The 15426-nt window shown below is 44.6% G+C and overlaps 1 protein-coding gene across 21 annotated transcripts in view; it reads left to right on the plus strand.

The window, feature by feature from the left end:
- Positions 1 to 15426, plus strand: part of ADGRL3 (adhesion G protein-coupled receptor L3) — an 813661-nt gene that overhangs the window by 571628 nt on the left and 226607 nt on the right. For all 21 annotated transcript variants that reach the window (XM_060236824.1, XM_060236827.1, XM_060236810.1 and 18 more), the window contains one exon: positions 13864 to 14047. In XM_060236824.1, the coding sequence (XP_060092807.1) occupies positions 13864 to 14047 (184 nt within the window). The remainder of the gene's footprint in view (positions 1 to 13863; positions 14048 to 15426) is intronic.

Here is a 15426-nt window from a genome sequence, read left to right on the forward strand (position 1 = left end):
AGCCTTTGATCTCCCAAAGAATGAATCATCCACGCAAGGATGCAGAGCCAGGCGCTGAGGAAGCGGATGGAGCAATAGGCACCATCCGTGGCACAGCAAGCAGAGCTATAAGACCTGGGCCTTTTGGCGCAAGGGAGCCGTTTCCTTGGGTCGAAGTGCACTTTTCTTGCTTTCGGCAGTAATCGCCTAGTTCAAGTCTACCGTTTCCTCTCACTGACAGTGCTTCGGGGTATTCTTTCAGGGGGCTAGTGAAAAACGACATAAGTCGCTTGAAAAAAATCTTTTAATGTTTATTTTTTAATCTATTTTATTTTATTTTATTGGATTTATATCCCCCCCCGCCGAAGCAGGCTCAGGGCAGCTCGCATCAATAAAACCTTTACAATACTGAGCTTTAACCATTAAAACATTGAATGATGTAAACAATTAAAACATTAAAACAGTTTGGCGCTAGTGTTAAATTTCAGTATCTTCAGCCCTCTTGAGTATTTTCCTAATACAAAGGACTCTGGAACAATCAAGTTGCTTCAAACCCCTCAGTTGGGTTCTGAAGGAGAGGGGCAGATGGTGGCAAGGATAGAGGAGAAGAAGAAGAAGATAAGAGGTTGGATGTATACCCCGCCCTTCACTAGCCAAAGGAGTCTCAGAGGGGCTTACAATCTCCTTTCCCTTCCTCTCCCCACAACAGACACTCTGTGAGGTAGGTGGGACTGAGAGAGCTCTGACAGAAACTGCTCTCGAGAGGAACAGCTCTGCGAGAACTTGTGGCTGACCCAAGGTCACTTCAAGCAGGTGCATGAGGAGTGGAGAATCAAGCCCGGTTCTCCCAGATAAGAGTCCACACACTTAACCACTACACCAAACTGGCTCTTGGGAGGGGGTTACTTAGGGAAATGGGGGCTGGCAGACAAAGCAGTGAGGAACGCAGTCATGAAGAGGTTATGAGCAAATTCGGCTGTGGAGAGGTTGAGAGGAGAGGATGCTAGAAATGAGGTGGGTCAAACAAAGGACAGGTCTGACGATATGAGACCAGCTTTAATGGGAAGAGAAATATCTGCAGTCAAAGGATACAGAGTTGAGAGATGGGGCAAAGAGGATCCAGAAGAAACAGGGAAGACGGACAGCCAGTAAGGAGGAATTCTGACAGGGTGGGGAAATAGGCAGGAAAGAGACATTGCAGCACATCGAACTGAAGTGCTTTAGTGGTCAGAGTGTCAAGCTAGGAACAGGTAGGTAAAAGGTAGTCCCCTGTGCAAGCACCAGTCGCTTTCAACTCTGGGGTGATGTTGCTTTCGCAACGTTTTCATGGCAGATTTTTTATGGGGTGGTTTGCCATTGCCTTCCCCAGTCCTCTACACTTTCCCCCCAGCAAGCTGGGTACTCATTTTACCAACCTCGGAAGGATGGAAGGCTGAGTCAACCTGGAGCTGGCTACCTGAACCAGCTTTCGCTGGGATCGAACTCAGGTCGTGAGCAGAGGGTTCTGACTTCAGTACTGCCGCTTTACCACTCTGCGCCACGGGGTTCTTAGGAACAGGTAGACCCAGGTTCAAATGCCAGTTTTTGCCATGGAAGTTTGCTGGGTGACCCTGGCCCAGCTGTTCTTTCTTTCAGCCTAACCTACCTCACAGGGTTATTGTTATGAGGATAAAATGGAGAGGAGAACGATGCTGTTAAAGCCGCTTTGTGCTGCCGTTGGGGAGAAGGACGAGGAATAAATGAAGCAACTTTTTTTTAAAAAAAAGTCATGTCAGGCAGAGGGAGAGCTCTTTTGAACATGTTCAGACTGCAGAGTATTCACCGTTTTCGTAGATGCTGGAGAAATGTCAACGGTGAGTCAGTGGCTCAGCGGTGCCTGCTGCTGTTGTGGAGATAATTGCATCTAGAAGGTTACAGGACTCTGCCGTCCCTCTGGCATGTAAGAGCCTTTGTTCACACAGGTACTGGGCACACAGTTTACCCTTGCAGGAAAATGCAGGAGTGAGTCCAAAACTTGTACGCCTCTCCCCATAATGCGGATTGTCAATAGTGAAGAAGCATATAGGGACCCCGGATTTAGGGTTGCCAACCCCCACGTATGTAAATACAACAATAAAAGATATGGGGAAACACAGTGTTAACAGGTATAACAGCAAACCAGCTGTGCAAATGTAAATAACACAGAATCTTCCAGTAGCTAATCTTGTAGTGGATATTGATTATTAATAAACGTTTATAAATCATAACGTGTATTGATCTTTCAAATATGGTTCGCGAAGCATATATCAATGGTACATCCAACTTCAACAATACATAACGTCAGAAGAACAATAATATATGGTCAATAACAGAAAATAGTTCAATGAGAATATGCTCCAATATTTTCTGTGTGACCACAGCCCTCGATTTCTCAGTCATGCGACAATAGGCATCCTTCTTCAAGCCACATCTTCGGTAATAGAATAAAAAATTCCAGTTGGGACCAGTGCTCATGAGAAACCTTTTTACTTGCAGTACGTGGTTTGCTTCTTTAATGCCATCAGCGTATCAACGCTCCCTTACTTACGTGTTGAAAGATGTAAATGTGTCTGTGGGAAGACCTATTTTCCATGCATTTGTCCAAGCATAGTTTTGAAGTCAACTTAGCCAATAACTATCACCACATCTGTCCACACAATAATGTAGCATTATGTGACAAAGTCAGGGTGAGTGTGTGTTTGTCGGTTATGGATGTCTTTCTGGTTACATTCATTGGGTGACTATGAGATCCAGTATTATGTATTGCAGCCATCCAACTTGCATGACACAGCGGCTTGCTATTGTTAAACATCAGCCACCACACAAAAGCTGGTGTGGCGTAGTGATTTGAGTTTCAGATTAAGATCATAGAAGCTTACTGGGCCAGTCATGTACTCTCAGCCTAACTTACCTCACAGGGTTGAGATGACAATAAAATTGAAGAGAGGAGGACGATGTAAGCTGCTTGAGCCCCATTGGAAAGAAAGGGGAAATATAAATTAAATAAATAAATGATAAAACTGAAGATAGGGGACAGTTAAAAGGTTAAAAGGTAGGTTGGTTGGTGGATGGGAAGCAGTGGAAGACGGTAAGCAGTGGGGTGCCACAGGGCTCAGTACTGGGTCCCATGCTCTTTAACTTGTTTGTTAATGATTTGGAGTTGGGAGTGAGCAGTGAAGTGGCCAAGTTTGCAGATGACACTAAATTGTTCAGGGTGGTGAGAGCCAGAGAGGATTGTGAGGCACTCCAAAGGGATCTGTTGAGGCTGGGTGAGTGGGCATCAATGTGGCAGATGAGGTTCAGTGTGGCCAAGTGCAAAGTAATGCACATTGGGGCCAAAAATCCCAGCTACAAATACAAGTTGATGGGGTGTGAACTGGCAGAGACTGACCAAGAGAGAGATCTTGGGGTCGTGGTAGATAACTCACTGAAAATGTCAAGACAGTGTGCAATTGCAATAAGAAAGGCCAACACCATGCTGGGAATTATTAGGAAGGGGATTGAAAACAAATCAGCCAGTATCATAATGCCCCTGTATAAAACGATGGTGCGGTCTCATTTGGAATACTGTGTACAATTCTGGTCACCGCACCTCAAAAAGGATATTATAGCATTGGGAAAAGTGCAGAAAAGGGCAACTAGAATGATTAAAGGTTTGGAACACTTTCCCTATGAAGAAAGGTTAAAACGCTTGGGGCTCTTTAGCTTGGAGAAGGAAGGATAACAGAAGACAAGGGGCAGCTAAAAGTGGGTTGGCTGGTGGGTGAGAGGGAAAGAAGGAAGCAGGGAAAAGGGAAGCTAATACAGGGGCTGCCAGGGAAACAACTGAGAAATTGTGAAGGAAGGTTAAATGTTCTTGCAGGTTCTCCGTGTGTGTATGTTAATATTATAGCCATCTATCTATATCAGAAAAATATAAGATAAAAAGTTACCTCTGTCTTCCACAAGGTTTTCATGCATTTGTAAGCCTCTATGATGTTGCCACTTAGTTGTCCTTTTTTTTTTTCTTTTTTCAATTTGAAAGCCGCAAGCTTTTTGTTTTTCCTTGCAGGGAAGGTGCTCCAACTCCTTCTCTGTGCCTCTTCTAGCTCCTCGCTACCCTTTCTTATCCCTGGTCAAATAGGTCTTGCAGGTTTTTGAAGCACTGTCGCCGTGAAGGAAGATTCTGAAGCGAGCCAGATCTCTTTGAAGAAGCCCCCATGCTCTCCAATTCTTGTGGTTTTTTAAAAAGTAATTATTCTTTGGCCTCTGGCAGCCGAAGCAGCTGGATGCAGATGATGAAAAATACCTTGAGTGTAAATCAGCGGTTGGGCTTTCTTACAGTAACACAGACTTTTACAGAGATGTTGGCACCGTGCTGGATAATCAACTTCCCAATTTTATTATATCTTGTAGAAGGAGAAATGCGCAGCAGCAGTGTGGCGATTAATCTATTTTACGTTGTGTGGTGTGAAAATGAACGGCATGCAGCTCAAGGCAAAGATTGTTTTTCTTTTTTTGTGACCTTGGCCAAGGAGTTGCAGCAGACAAGATAGGGAAAGGGGACGTTTTGGTGCAATGGGAAGTTTTCCTGCTCACAATCCCTGCTAGCCAGGTGGCACGTCAATGAAAATATGTGTACGGCTGAGAAGAAGAAGACCATAGAATTATACCCCGCCCTTCTCTCTGAATAGCTTACAATCTCCTTTATCATCTTCCTCCACAACAGACACCCTGTGAGGTAGATGGGGCTGAGAGAACTCTCACAGAAGCTCTGCAAGAGCTATGGCTGACTCAAGGCCTTTCCTGCAGCTGCAAATCAAGGATTGGTGAATCAAACCCGTTGTCCCAGATAAGAGTCCACACTCTTAACCACTACAGCAAACTGGCTCTCTGTAGTACAAGGTTGGATTCTACCAGTGTTCCCTCTAAGATGAATTAGTGTGAGCTAGCTCGCAGTTTTTTCGCCTCCAGCTCACCCATTTTTGTCTTAGCTCAGCAAAAATTACCCCAGAGCAAACTAAGTTATGCAGTAGCTCACAACATTAATGCCAGTAGCTCACGAAGTAGAACTTTTGTTCACAAGACTCCACAGCTTAGAGGGACTATTGGATTCTAAATACAGCTGAGTGACTTCGGGGACGTTTAGTTTTAATTTCTGGTAATGCTTAGTAAGGTGACAAGCAAATATTGGACCACATAAAACCAGACGTGCCACTGGAAGGAAAAAAATCACAAAACTGTGACTGACTTATTTCGGCCATGCCATGCAGAAGAACTCACTAGAAAAAGCAATTATGCTTGGATGGGATAGCGGCAAAAGGAAACCAGGCCACCAAAGAACACAATTTCATTTTTCATTTCCTTTTAATGGATTTATATCCCGCCCTCCCCACTGAGGTGGCTCAGGGTCTTATGGCTAGACACCATAAAAGTCATCACCAGCCTGAGCATGGAACAACTCAAAGAAGCAGTACAAGATCAGAAAACATGGAGAGAGCTGGCCCGTAGAATTGCCAAGAATCAAACACAACTGAATGGTTATCAACAATGCTTAGTGCTTGTACAGTTCCCAGTCTTAGTACTTCTGCAGTTCCCTGAGGTTCCTAGCCTTGTTTTACCTGTGGGCAGTTTTTGAATCTTGAAAACAGGTAATGGACACCAGTATCAAATGACTGCCATGGGAGCTGGGACCTTCTTGCAAAATGCTGGGATGTTCCAAGCAAAGTATATTCCAGATGGAGGCTCCCTATAGGCACAAAGTCTCCGGGGGTCTTCTGATGTGTCTCCAACTCCAGTGAGATGGACACGAGCCAGGATTTGTTCTTTGCTTTGGAGAAGAAGTGATGATCCTCCCCCTCCAGGAAACTCATTGGCGGGTACATGTTGAAGGTCACTATTCTTTGCATTCGTATCACTGGAATGCTTACAACAACATGGCAAGATAGGTCAGCATTATTGCCCCCATATTGCAGAAGAAGTTCTAATGATAAATTACGGTGGTTTTGCTTTAGGGTTAGCCTGGAATTTACTGTACCCTTCCTCATGCTGTTAACCACTATGCTGCTGTGAATCAGCTCATATTCAATGCGCCTTACACTGTGACATGCTGTGATTGGCCAAAGATATTTGGCTACAGGAAAATCCCAATATATGGACCATCAGACTATGATGCTTGGGTGTCAAAGATGCAATTAGTACAATGGTGTTAACGTTTTTCATGGCCAGCTTTTGGTATACTGGTTTGTCTAGTTCCAAAGAGCTGAGTGTGTTACAAACTCAGTTTTTCCACTAAGCCAGGATCCACAATGCAGTGCCCAGAGGCACCATCAGGGTTTTTTTTGTAACCTGAACTCCTTTGCATGTTAGGCCACAGACCCCTCATGTAGCCAATCCTCCAGGAGCTTACAGGGCTCTTAGTACAGGGCCTGGTTTAAGCTCCAGGAGGATTGGCTATATCCAGGGTGTGTGGCCTAATATGCAAAGGAGCTCCTGCTAAAAAGAAAAGGCCCTGGGCCCCATGGTGCCTGCTGACATCTTTTCTGGTGCCCGCTATTTTAAAAAAGTGGGTGAGGATTTTGCTCATTAAGTCTTGATTGTCAGCTAGCTGTGGAGTTTTTAAATCTTTGGCAGCAGCTGCCATCAGAGCACAAAAACCTTTGCTGTGTGGCTGAAGTTAAGCTCTGGCAGCCATTTTGTGGCTGTCTCCACCTCCTGCAACAGCCATTTTGTAGCTGTGCTCACCGCACTGTGTCAGAATCCCAGGGTGCCTGCAGGCTTTAAAAGTCTGTGGACTCCTGCGCTAACATCTCAAAAAGGATTATGTGGTATACTGTGATCACCTAATTCTGGTCATCCCCAGGAGCTGCGCAAGAAAATAAGGAAAGCACGAGCATAGAAAGAAGGGGTTTTAGCTGCCTCTAAAATAGCTCCCTCCATTTACTCATATGACATAGACAAATAGTGTTAGTGAGACTACTAAAAAGGGTTAGACCCCAGCAGTCAGACTCTCTCCTAGAATATCAGCAGCCTGCCTGCCGTCGTTGTGCTTGTCTTGTACAACAGCTGCTACAACCATCAATCTTTGCCGGATGGTCCACACCCAGATGCATTTTTGGCTCCCCATGGGACCCGAAGGAGCAATTTACCTTATGCCTAATGTACGATGCAGTACAACCATCTTACGGCGCATAATATCGCCTTCGAATGCCATCTGGCACTGAATAATTTTTTAATCCGTCAACTTTGGGGGGAATAAAAAAGACAAAAGGCGTTGAGAAGCACACCTATTAAATGTTTGCCCTGTGACTTTGGATCTGCAAAGCACACTGTTGAGGGGGGGAAATGGCTCCCTTGGCCCTGCCTGTGGAAAATGGGATGGGAGTGGTGATCAGTGCAAAGGGAGCTACACCTCAGGGGCAGTTTCTCAGGCCAAATCACCCAGGTGTCCATGGAATTGCTTTCTATAAGCAGGGGTGGAACTATAGCAGGAGCTCCTTTGCGTATTAGGCCGCACACCCCTGATGTAGCCAATCCTCCAAGAGCTTACAAAAAAGAGCCTTGTAAGCTCTTGGAAGATTGGCTACATCAGGGGTGTGTGGCCTAATATGCAAAGGAGCTCCTGCTAGAATTCCACCCCTGTCTATAAATATCACGATTGCTCTGTCTCTATAAGTATTTGAAGGGCTGTCGCTTAGAGGAGGGCAGGAAGCTGTTCCTATTGCCAGCAGAGGAAAGGACTCGTAATAATGAGTTTAAATTAAGGGTGGGAAGGTATCAACTGGATATTAGGGGGGGGGGGATTTACAGTAAGAGTTTTTCAGTGGTGGAATCAGCTACCAATGGAGGTAGTAAGCTCCCCATCCATTGGCAGTCTTTAAGCAGCGGCTGGACAAACACATGTCAGGGATGTTCTAGGCTGATCCTGCATTGAGCAGGGGGTTGGACTAGATGGCCTGTATGGCGCATTCCCATTCTACGATTCCATGAATGGCACAATGAAGGAGTTGCCAGTGGTCCACAGGTGCTCTCAGCTGGTCCCCAGCTACGAGTGGCACAGGACTAGCATCACCCCACGAAGTGTCCCAAGTTAAGGCCCAGTGGCATCACGGGACTCTGAGGAGATGGGACTACCTAGCTTGTGTTGAGAAAATGCCTTGAACCAACCTTGCCTTGCATATTAAGGGAAACAATACAAAAAAACCAACGCAAAAGATGCTGGACGTCCTGGGAGGAGCCAGCTTTGTGACTCGTCAGGTTTAGAGAAGAATTGTAAAATGCACAGCCCTGAATAATGCCCCGATCTGAATGTCCAATGAAGCTCTACAGTGAAACGGCCGGTTCCAGCCTGCGGCCCCATTATCGGATTCTAAATTGGCGAGATTCTTGCCTTCCTTTTCACTGGTGCAAAGAGAAGGGATTTTGTTCCCATTTGAAATCTTCAAGAGTTCAGTGGACTTTAAATATTCGAGAACGGACTACAGCTTCTGCTTTTAGCGGCTCTCCGATGAGTCAAGTATTTTTGTGAGAGTGCAGTTTTGCACGTTTGAAACGTGTGAGACTCATATCAGGAATTGACTTCATTTATGTATAAATTGATCTTTATATGTGTTATTGCGCCGGTAATTTTAGCTGTGTCGTTTTTTGGTATTGTTTCCCAGATTAGTACCGGCTTCCTCTTTTTGGTTTCTTATGCATATTAAGGGAGGCAGGAACTGAAAATACATAACTGGATACACGTAAAATGGTTGAGTCTACGGTGACCATAGTTTTGCCCAGAATACCAAAGCAAGACCATGCAACATCCCCAACATGATGACATCACTTCCACGTGACATTATCACGTTGGGGGCATCACATGCAGTGACATTGTCCTGCCCCCCCCTCCCAGAAAGCTCCCTCCCTCCCACCCACCCCCACCCTTGAGACAGTAAGACCCAGCAATCCTAACCCTGTGTCACGAGTTATGCCAGTGACACATTGGCAGAATTTATTTATTTATTTATTTTAGTATATTTCTCTTCCGCCCATTCCCTGTAGGGCTCAGGGCGGAGTACAGCATATGATAAAACAATAAAATACAATAAAAACATTTTAAAAACCGACAACTCAACAGCACTCAGAGAAGAATGGCTGTAACATTGCCAAGATCCAGAGCGGTTCAAGCTCTGCTTCTTGGATGGAGGTTGCAAAAAAAAAAGAAATCAAATACCGCAAACCAAACTCCTGAGCTTGGGGAGTCATGTAATGAATTTGTTATCGCTGGCCAAGACTGATGAAATCTTAACCCCCCTTCTGAGCATAAGCCTAGGAGACACAGATAAACCCTGGAACCTGATCAGGTCCAAGTATAACTTGGTTTAAAAAAAAAAAGTCTTTATTGCAAGGAGCATAACTTTTTCAAGCACATCATTTAATCTGCACACTCAATCATATCTCATGTGTCTTTTATACTTTAGAGCTATCAGCACACAGTCTGAGACATCTTTTATTCCAATTCCACATTTTATTATTTAAAATATTGGGGGCAATAAAAAGGTATCTATTTTAGAAAAAGAGTGATGTTCTACTGAATAAGAAGTGAACCGTGTTTGTCTGGGCTGTAATGACCTCCATACATCTTTCATTTGCTCTGCCTCCCCACCACCCTCCTTTAAAAAAAAAAAAAGGCAAGATGCTTTTTAACATTTTTCAGTTTTAATTTTCCCAATTTTATTTAAAGAAGGATTACCACGTTATTAAAATTACCGGCTACTATGATATTGTAACATTCCATTGATATTTACACTTTCCAAAGATGCTCAGAATAGAAGTTCTAATTAGTGTTGGGTGCATAGGTACAACCTAATAACCATTATTCGTTTGACCTTTTAGAATCCATGTTCTGTCCTTGTTGTCGTCTAACTCTTCACTGATTCTGAAATGTAATTTGTCAGATGCCCTTGATCTTAGTTGGGGCCCAGGAGAAGCTCTCTGTAGAAGTTTCTGTCTGTCTTTGGTTCTTGAAAAAGACCCGTATTCTTCTAAGGTTCCAGTTGGTGATGAAAAAAGTATTGTAAGGCTGCTTACAAATGGGCAATTTGGGGTGAATGGAAGGCATCCCGAATCGGGCAGGCTCAAAAAGAAGCAGCCTAAACTGTCCACATGCTCCAGCACAAGGCACCGCTATCCTGCCGCGGGGCGGCTTGGTGCAGTCAGATGGCTGTAGTGCACCATTCCCTTGATGCAGTTTGAGTGCTCATGCTCTCTGGGCAGTTTTTAAAAAGAAAAAAAGAATACCAGCGAGCACCTAGAGCGGATTGGTGGATTCACACCACCAATCCGCCTCGCGCACTTCCACATCTGCCATAGAGGCAACTGGCATGTGGCTCAGAAATTTGCTACGACTTCAAAAGCGATAGCTTTTTGAGCTGCTCTGAGGATACCGGAGGACGGGGTGAGTACGGGACGAAGGTGGGCGGCAGATGTGTATGTTTGGACAGGTTTTTCTGGTTGGTTTCTGAGGCGTCTCTGGGTCACCCCAAACTGCCCATCTGTAAGCAGCCTAAAAGTCATACCCGATTTATGGCAACTGCAAAGGGTTTTCAAGGCAAGAGAAGTTCAGAGGTGGTTTGCCATTGCCTACCTCTGTGTCATGACTCTGGTATTCCCTAGTGGTCTCCCATCCAAATATTAACCAGGGCCAATTCTGCTTAGCTCCAGGTAGTGGCTCGAGCAATCCTGCTTAGCCCCAGTTCTTGACCCCCAGGTAGTGGCTCGAGATCTGCTATTACAACTGATCTCCAGATGGCATGGGTCAATATACCAAGAGAAAATGGTTTCACCTTGAAGTCCCTCCCTGCCCAAACCCTGCCCTCCCCAGGCTGCACCCCAAAATCTTCAGCTATTTCCCAACCCAGAGCTGGTAACCCTATGAAAAGCCCATGTCTCTGGATGGTATTGCCCTCATCCCTTCAGGCAGGGGCATGGAGAGCAGGGCTTATTGAGTGGTTTTAACTGACAGTATGGAGTGTTCAGAAGGAGAGAGCCAGTTTGGTGTAGTGGTGAAGTGTGTGGACTCTTATCTGGGAGAACGGGTTTGATTCCCCACTCCTCCACTTGTAGCTGCTGGAATGGCCTTGGGTTAGCCATAGCTCTTGCAGAAGTTGTCCTTGAAAGGGCAGCTGCTGGGAGAGCCCTCTCAGCCCTACCCACCTCACAGGATGTCTGTTGTGGGGGGAGAAGATAAAGGAGATTGTAAGCCGCTCTGAGTTCAGAGAGAAGGGCAGGGTATAAATCTGCAGTCTTCTTCTTCTTCTCCCAATCACAGCTTCTAATTCTACTTTTCATTTAATGCAAATTGGGAGGTTGTTTATCATCTTGGGGTATGGGGGAGGAATTAGAGTGGAGGTTCTGAAGGTAATTTTGTAGATCAGGGGTGTAGAATTTATTTGTTATGAAGGACGGTTCTGACATAAATGAGACCTTGTTGGGCCAGGCCACGCGTGTCATAAAATGTAATGTCAAGTAGCAGAGACATAAACTTTATAAAGGATGCAGACAAACACAATTAAAGATTTTTCAAGAACTTAAAATATGCTTAAAATGTTAGAGAGCTCTTGCAATATTTTGTTTTTTTAACTGTCTCTGATTACTCAGTCTCTTGAATTGAATGATAGCATCAAAATCTGGAGACTGTTTGTGCTGTAGCAATCTTGGGTATGTTGTTCAGGTGTGTATATGTGTAAGATGCAAACCTGCTTTTGATTTATTGACATTTATTATAGAAATCTCATGGTCAATGCTTTGAGCCTCAGGGGAAAGCTTGAAATGGCTGGGCATTGTGAGCTTTTGTACATAGGTTGCTCCATGTGCTGGTCAACCAGTGGAGAAAATAGAGGCTGTGCTCTGTAGCTCCTGTGCGATTAAGCAAGCCTGGCAAAGCAAGCTGTGATGCAGAAGGAAGTAAAAGAAAGAGAAGGAAGCAGATGAGAGTGCTTGAGGGCCTGATAAGAGCCCTGTGAGGGCCTGATCCAGCCCTTGGACCACACATTTGACACCCCTGCTGTAGATCAGGGGTGGCCAAGGGTAGCTCTCCAGATGTTTTTTTGCCTACAACTCCCATCAGCCCCAGCTATTGGCCATGCTGGCTGGGGCTGATGGGAGTTGTAGGCTAAAAAATATCTGGAGAGCTACCCTTGGCCACCCCTGCTATAGATAATACTTGCCAATCCATTTCCATCAGACTTACCTGTCTGGACACAGTTTGTCTTACTTGAGTCTTGTTTCTGTTCCTCATGGAAGCTCTGTATACTTCCTGTATGTCTCCCCAAAGGCAAAAACCTTGGACAATAGTGTAGTTTGGTAATTTTAGACTTAATGCTCTTGTGAGGACCCCATCCCTTTAAATGTAAGCTTTTGTAAGCTCTTGGAGGATCAGCTACGTCAGGGGTGTGTGGCCTAATATGCAAAAGAGCTTCTGCTAGAATTCCACCCCTGCCTGTTACTCATTCTTTCTGTGACCGGTAGAGCTTCCTAGCTGTAACTTGCTGTTCTGGAGCAGGGGGCTGCTGACCTGGTGAAGGCTTTTGCCCCAAAGTCCAACGCTGATGGTGTCGCTGGCCTTGGATCCTCCATCTCAAAAACAGGAATGGAAATGGAATCTGAGGCTTTTGGAAATGCATTATAGGAAGCCAGGCATCAAAGATCTTGCATACCCAGGTGGAGAAATTAGTTGTTTTTGATACTTGTATGATTTCGGAACACAGGCATTTTATCATGAAATTTTATCGAGATTTAGTGGCTGTGAATGCACTGAGCAAGAAAAGTAATCCTTTCTCACTTTCCCTTGAGTGGAGCATTTCCTTGAACTATCATCTCTCCACCGCAGCTCAGAAATGTACCCTGGGGGCAACACTCGAGGGTTATTTGCTGGTCACTGGAGTTCAGCCAAGCATTTAGGAAGACAGTGCAGTTCAAAGACAATAAATTGAATGCCTCTGATATTCCCCCTATGCCTCTAACTCGTACCTTCTGGAAGTTTGTACTCCAAAAGTTTCCAAAACTGAACTACACTCTAAAGGAAGATACGTAGCAGTGCCTCAAGACTGGCTCTTTTTACTGAATGGACGTCTTGGAAACGTTGTGCATTTCCCTCCCCAGTACCTACTGATGTGTTGGAAATAGTATTTGAGTATTATTTCTTGGGACTTAACCGGAAAGGTCATGGTTTTTTCCTCTCGTTTATGTTCCCATTCGCATATGACAGGGAGTGAGGTCAGAAGTTAATGATTTCAAAGGGTGCACAGGTGAGGAGGGCTGACCTTACTTCCCAGTGGTCTTTCACTCTGGGCACTGTCCTTTCCTGCTGGGTTCCAAAATCAGAATAATGGGAGGAAACAGTGCCTGAAGCAAGGAAAGTGAAAGGAGGCAAGGTGAGGGAAGAGTTCTCTTCTCCTGGGCCTCCTATTGATAGTAAACTGACCCACATACTCCTTTCGGTATGTGACAAGTGAACAGGCACAGCTGCCTTGTTATGTCTAGTTTGACCCTTAACTGGGTTTGCAAGAGATACTGACATCTGGTAAAACCAGGGGTGGAATTCTAGCAGGAGCTCCTTTGCATATTAGGCCACACACCCCTGAAGTAGCCAATCCTGCAAGAGTTTACAATAAAAGAGCCTTGCAAGCTCTTGGAGGATTGGCTACATCAGGGGCGTGTGGCCTAATATGCAAAGGAGCTCCTGCTAGAATTCCACCCCTGGGTATAACCCAACTCCGCTTTGCTGATCAACTTGAGTTGGAAGAATGTCTGGTTCTTGCAGGATGGTATGCCTCCATGTCATGGGCATCAGGGCCAGGTGATTGTGAGAAGCTCTCAGGAAATCAACCTTGTTCCTCCTCTTCCCAGGCCATGGTGGAGACAGTCAATAACCTCCTCCAGCCGCAAGCTTTGAATGCTTGGAGGGACCTGCCAGCCAGTGATCAGCTGCGTGCGGCGACCATGTTACTGGACACTGTGGAGGAAAGTGCCTTCGTGTTGGCCGACAACCTTCTCAAGACTGATATCGTGAGGGAGAGCACCGACAACATTCGTAAGTAGAGGACGTCTTGTTGTCGGCGTCCGCTCGGTTGTGCTTAGAGTTGCTAACCTCCAGGCGGTGGCTGGAGATTTCCCTCTATTACAACTGATCTGCAGGTGACCAAGATCAGTTCAGCTGGAGGAAATGCGGCAATCAAAGCCGGGACCACGGAGGTTACTATAAAAGAGAACACCTCAAAGTCTCTCCGTGTAACAAAAATAATATTCCTCATTATTCCTACTTATCCAGTATTTACTAGGAACAAACACAGTGCTTACAGTGATAGCCAGACAAAATATAAACAAACATATTTCTACAACACAAAATCCCTCCGGAACCGAAAGCACACGCTGCTCCTACTGTATGATGGATCAATGTCCTATAGAAAAAATATGGAGCTGTAATACAAGTCCGACAATACCCAAGACCAGTCCGATATTGTTTTGAGTGCAGAGACTCTTCTTCTTGGGACCGTCGTCTTTATTGTTGGTTCAGTAGGTAAGTGGTGCTTCTTTTAATTTTTGTCTCACTTTCATGGCTTTGTTTTCATTTCTCCTTGGAATGCCTGTAAATTATCTTCATATCCTTCTGAAATGGCGTTCCATTTCAGAAGGATATGAAGATAATTTGCAGGCGTTCCAGGGAGAAATGAAAACAAAACCATGAAAGTGAGACAAAAATTAAAAGAAGCACCACTTACCTACTGAACCAACAACAACAACAATAGTAATAGTAATAATATTTTATTTATATCCCACCCCCGCCGCAGCAGGCTCAGGGCGGCTCACAAAATATGGCATAAATACAAGGTTACAATAATAAAACATTATATCATACAATATACAATTCACAATATTTGCTATTACATTAGAAAACATAATTAAAATATTTACATAATTAAAATATTTATTACATTAAAAAACCTTATAATTAAAACCATCAATTAATTAAATTCTAACAATAAAGAAGATGGCCCCAAGAAGAAGAGTCTCTGCACTCGAAACAATATTAGACTGGTCTTGGGTATTGTCGGACTTGTATTTCAGCTCCATATTTTTTCTATAGGACATTGATCTATCATACAGTAGGAGCAGCGTGTGCTTTCGGTGGGATTTTGTGCTGTATAAATATGTTTGTTTATATTATGTCTGGCTATCACTGTAAGCACTGTGTTTGTTACTAGTAAATACTGGATAAGTAGGAATAATGAGGAGTATTATTTTTGTTACACAGAGAGGCTTTGAGGTGTTTTCTTTTACAGCTGGAGGAAATGACTGCTTTGGAAGGCGAACCGTATGGAATTGTACCCCATTGAAGTCCCTCCCCAGACCTTGCCCTCCTCAGGTTCACCTCTCAAATCTCCAAGTATTCCCCAATCCAGAACTGGCAAC

This window comes from Heteronotia binoei, chromosome 4 (assembly GCF_032191835.1).
Source record: "Heteronotia binoei isolate CCM8104 ecotype False Entrance Well chromosome 4, APGP_CSIRO_Hbin_v1, whole genome shotgun sequence".
In the NCBI taxonomy this organism is placed as follows: domain Eukaryota; kingdom Metazoa; phylum Chordata; class Lepidosauria; order Squamata; family Gekkonidae; genus Heteronotia; species Heteronotia binoei.